The sequence below is a fragment of the Aspergillus chevalieri genome, chromosome 1 (genome assembly GCF_016861735.1).
Source record: "Aspergillus chevalieri M1 DNA, chromosome 1, nearly complete sequence".
Classification (NCBI taxonomy): Eukaryota; Fungi; Ascomycota; class Eurotiomycetes; order Eurotiales; family Aspergillaceae; genus Aspergillus; species Aspergillus chevalieri.
Genome location: NC_057362.1, coordinates 2,773,539 through 2,778,288, shown reverse-complemented (window position 1 = coordinate 2,778,288; position 4,750 = coordinate 2,773,539). Strand labels below are relative to the sequence as shown.

Sequence of the window (4,750 nt, the reverse complement as noted above, 5' to 3'; positions counted from 1 at the left end):
ACGTTCTGTTATTTGCCCATAGCTGTTATTGTGGGTAAATAACAGATACTAGGCCACTGTAGGGTGTGTGAACTCTGATCAGCAGTCAGTAACAGCAGAGTTCTCATCGCACTTGAAGAGACGATATCCAACTCTATCAGTGTAACGGCTCAGCCCAGTACAGTACCTTCATCAGCAAACATCATCACACGGCAAACGATGCCATGGAAGCAACCAAGGCAAACAAGCTGCTTAGCGAGACCACACACAACCATATAGGACTTCTTCATGTAAATAGATTTGCCTCTTCTCTTTTCTTCTCCAGATTCGATATTCTAGTTGATGGCTACACTGGTTTAGATAGGAATATCACTTCATTAGTATCTACTGGTCCGAGCTCGTGACATTCAGCATCCTTGATGTCGATGGCGTCGATCCATTTGGGCCATTTGGGCGATGTGTTGAGTCGTTACAGTATGCACCAACTCCGGGCAACTTTGGCTGTACCCCTGCCTCGTCATCTAGTCTTAACTCTACCAACGTTGACCCGTCTGCTGTTGAATACCCGGCTTCTCAACCGAACGCGCCGCAGACAAATAGACTCTTGTTGCTACAATTTGGTCATTGGGATGAGGGTCGGGCATATGATAAGGACCCACCAACCTGTATTCACTACTTGATTGAGTGGAAGGTCACCCTCAATAACAGGACTGTGGCTAAAGATACCGAACAGAACCTTGTTCTAGCCCCAAAATCTTATTAGAGGGTCTTCCTAGAGCCAAAGTTGAAGGGGCTACTGTGCAGGAAATACCCACACCGAAGGATTGTGTCAGATGACACAGCCGTTATAGTATCAGTAACTCGGCATCCTCAGCGAGACTTGACCCGTCGGTTTGACAAGACAGATATTGATTGGTCTGCCATAGAATAACAGCTTCTTGCATGTGGGGATCTTTTCCTTGCAGGCAAGCGATTGCGAATTTATATTTCATTTAACTTCAAAGATGATAGCTGTACCTCAACAGGTACTCGCGGGACAGACAAACGAGGGCGTTCATCTACCACCCAGCATGTGCTTCAAGAGCGAAATTTACAGATCGATGCGGAGGAAGGCACGTCGGACAACCCTCAGCCTAGAAATTAGTCTATGCTTTAATGCGTTGTACCGGATCGCCCTGCGAATTAGGACCACACTGCTGGCAAGAGCCTCACGGGAAGAAGCACTACAAACTATACTCAGACCAGCTGCGGAGTCTTGTCAAGTATGTGGAAGATGGTGGGATATTAAACTCTCATGAAGACGTGCCTGGGATGATCCGCGAGCAAATCTATAAAGCACAGAGACAGCGGTTTCAAAGACAAAGAGGCTCTAATCAATCTACATCTGATCCAAGCTTCCCCCCCATTCATATTACCAGCGTCCTTCCCACGCATTCTTATCCACCAGCCATGTCATCTACTCCTCCGCCCACGAAGAATATGCTCTTGGATTCCACCAACCACTCTCTTCTTGATATTCCAGGCCTTCGTGATGTTGCGGTGGAAGCATACAGTAATTGGCAGGAATCACAAGTTAGTGATGAGGGACTGAAGACCGAGTTTCAAAAAGTATGTAGTGTAGTAGCTCTGGATGATGGCCTGGACTTAGAACAGATCGATGAAGACAGGGATCCAGAATATTTCTGCAAGCGTGGTGTAAAATGGGATATTGCTCGGCGTTTTGTCAAAGATATCAGATTCTGGGTCTATAATCATTATGGGGATGCTGATGGATACATTCCTTGAAAGTATTTAACTATCTATTTTATTGTTTGGAAAAATTTAAAACTCTCGTACCTTCGTGCTAGCACTGAGAGCAAATTTTATTCTTAAATTGTTAAGCCCGCATGTCGAAAGTGCCCTTGTGCACTCTGCGTCCTTGAACCAAGACACCACTCAAGGAAAGTACCAAAACCTTGGCCTGGATTTTCCTCATAGTCCTTCCACCTCCGCTTTATAAAATGCTTCAATTCAGAGAAGAACTCCTCAAATGGGTTTAAATCTGGTGAGTAGGGCGGCAGATATATTAGCTTGACCCTAGTGTTTAGACATATTTGCTCAATGCGCTTTGTACGATGAAAGGAAGCGTTATCCATGACAAGGACGGACTTCGGATCTGGCCATCTGTTGCAGTGTTGGAGAAGTTGCTCAATGAAATCCTCAAATACACGAGCATCAGTTGATCCCCGGAACACCTGTGACAAAACAATACCATCCTGAGAAAGAGCGAAATTTGGTGCCATTTTGCTTTAGAATAACCTTCGTTTATTGTAGCTAAATTGACAAGATTACGGAGTTTTGTGGAGGTGTGAGATCGACTCTGCTCTGCGGAATCGAGTTCGGCCTAATGATACTGAAACGGGGGTCTCTCGGGGTCGTAGCTCAGAGGGGAATTCGGGAGTCGATTATTCCGGACAAACGAGGTCTATATAAAACAGAGAGGACTAGCTTAACGAAGAGGTATATTGCCTAGCGAACGTATGCATATATACGCAACTGATTGAGTGCTTAACCATCTATATACGTTTACACATTGGCCTATATGCCTGGCCGCCAAGAGGTTCCGCCTATTAACCATTCGGCCCGACAAAGATCCTCATCAGATACATGAGAATCGGTCGGGTATTCGGTTTGTCCGTTTACCTAGATTCCTTATACTGATGAGATCTGATAGGTCGGATCAAAGGGATAACATTAGTCCGACTAGCGAACCTCCGATATATGGCCGGCGTTCGCCACATATAAAGACAAGCACTCATTAAGCACTCAAGCACCCGTGTACTCTAGGCTACATTAGATAGAGTATATCAATCGTTCGTTTTAATTGGGTCTTCTACATATAGGCCTCGTGCAGTCGGATGATCGACTCCTCCGGTTTCCCCTGAACCTCCGACGGAACCCATTTTGATGAAAGTCGAGGTGGATCAATAGTTTGTCCGATTACCGAGGCCGACAGATCCCTCATATACGGACACACACACTCGTTTAGATAGCCAAGCACTCATTCTACCATCAATGATATCTATAGATATCATTGTCACCCTCCGTGTAATCTAAATTTCCTCTTCATATATAGCCTCGTGCAGTCCGGATAATCGACTTCCCCGACTCGGAGTTAACCGCCTTATTGGTTTATCCGTTTCAGTTCGCTAGTCGGACTAACGTTATCCCTTTGATCCGACCTATCAGATCTCATCATGTTTCAGGTGCTGACAAATCACGTGTAGTGGTGTTTGCTTTGTTGTTGATAGCAGTGTCTCCTCCTTCCCCCCCTTTTCTTCTTCCCTCATGTTGATTATTCTCGTCGATAGCTACTAGGTAGAACATATGAGTTGATGTTCTGTTATCCTAGCCAAGCCATGACACCTTGGATATAAACGCATCGCATTTGTCGACAGACCTTTGAGGACGGTCAAACATAAAGGAATACATTCCCCCTCAATTGGAACTTGACTGATAAGAAACCAGCAGAACTAAGAAGCGATGGAGTCGTCAAATATTTCTCTGGTAATGAAAGACATTTTGCGGACTGGGAAATACTCTGATTTTACCATAAAGTGCGAGGGCCACCAGTTCAAAGTGCACCAGGTCATCGTTTGTTCTCAGTCTCCCTTTTTTGATGCAGCTGTTTGTGGAGGCTTTCAGGTTGGTTCAACTGCCTACTACAAGATTTCTTCTTCTAATTTTGAACAGGAAGCTTCTGATAAAATTGTTGACCTCCCTGACGATGATTTCCATACAATCAGGCGCTTGATATCATACCTGTACCTCCAGGACTTTGACCAAGATGGGAGCGGCTCATCCTACCAAGTGCTCAACGAAACTGGCATAGTTGACCATGCGATCAGAGAAGGGTCGCCTATGGAAATCAATATAACTGAAACGCCAGAGACAAAGGCTCCTTCGGCTGCCGGGACTGATGAAGTCCCATACAATAATCTTCACGTATATGTGGCTGCGGACAAGTTCGGTATTGATTCTTTGAAGAATCTGGCAAGAGATCGCTTGGCCAGCTGGTTACAACGCAACTGGGACAAAGAAGAATTCCCTCAGGTTGTGAGAAGTGTCTTCCAGTCTCTGCCTCCACATGAATCGCAACTTCCCGATATTATCACCCATTTGATATCTGAAAAGGCCGAAGATTTACTCAAGCAGGAATCGGTGTTGGATCTTTTGCAAGAATTCGGGGGGCTTGCTATCGCAGTGTTAAAAGAGGTTGTTGGATACTTTCAAAGTTCTGAGGCAGAGCGTAAACGGTTGGTCGCGCTCTGTGTGGAAAACACATTCGGGAATAGCTTGACGTACAAACTCAATGGGATCTCGAGGTGCAGACATTGTCAGGCGGCATTCAATCTTCGGGTAGAAAGAGAGACAATAGGCTTCGGGACGGTCCGATGCGGGATTTGTCGAACTCGTCATTAGCCGCACCCTATTCATTAAATCTGGGTATATTTCATGGTTGCCACTCTCTAGGTTTGGTCTGTGGAAGGTTTGAATGTACAATAAGGTTAATATTTAACTACAACTTTGTCCAATGATTGCTCTATTGCAAATATGGGACACCGTATCCTGTATGTTGCTCTGAATAGAAAAACTAAATAAAAAGAAAATAACGCCTATTAAGCCAAAATAGAACATGTGGAACCAGAGCAGGAAACAAAGAAGTTGAAAGATCTACTCAGCGACGTCTTCGAAAATTTCCTCAATGCACTCCCCATATGAGAAATTCCTT

At 44.9% G+C, this 4,750-nt stretch overlaps 1 protein-coding gene across 1 annotated transcript; it reads left to right on the top strand.

Annotated features, from left to right (window-relative positions):
• Positions 1 to 3,501: 3,501 nt before the first annotated feature.
• On the top strand, positions 3,502 to 4,440 carry ACHE_10967A (BTB/POZ domain-containing protein; the record flags this gene model as incomplete). Its single annotated transcript, XM_043285152.1, has 2 exons — positions 3,502 to 3,663; positions 3,712 to 4,440. 2 exons carry the CDS (start codon positions 3,502 to 3,504, stop codon positions 4,438 to 4,440), a joined length of 891 nt encoding a protein of 296 aa, XP_043132087.1.
• Positions 4,441 to 4,750: the final 310 nt, after the last annotated feature.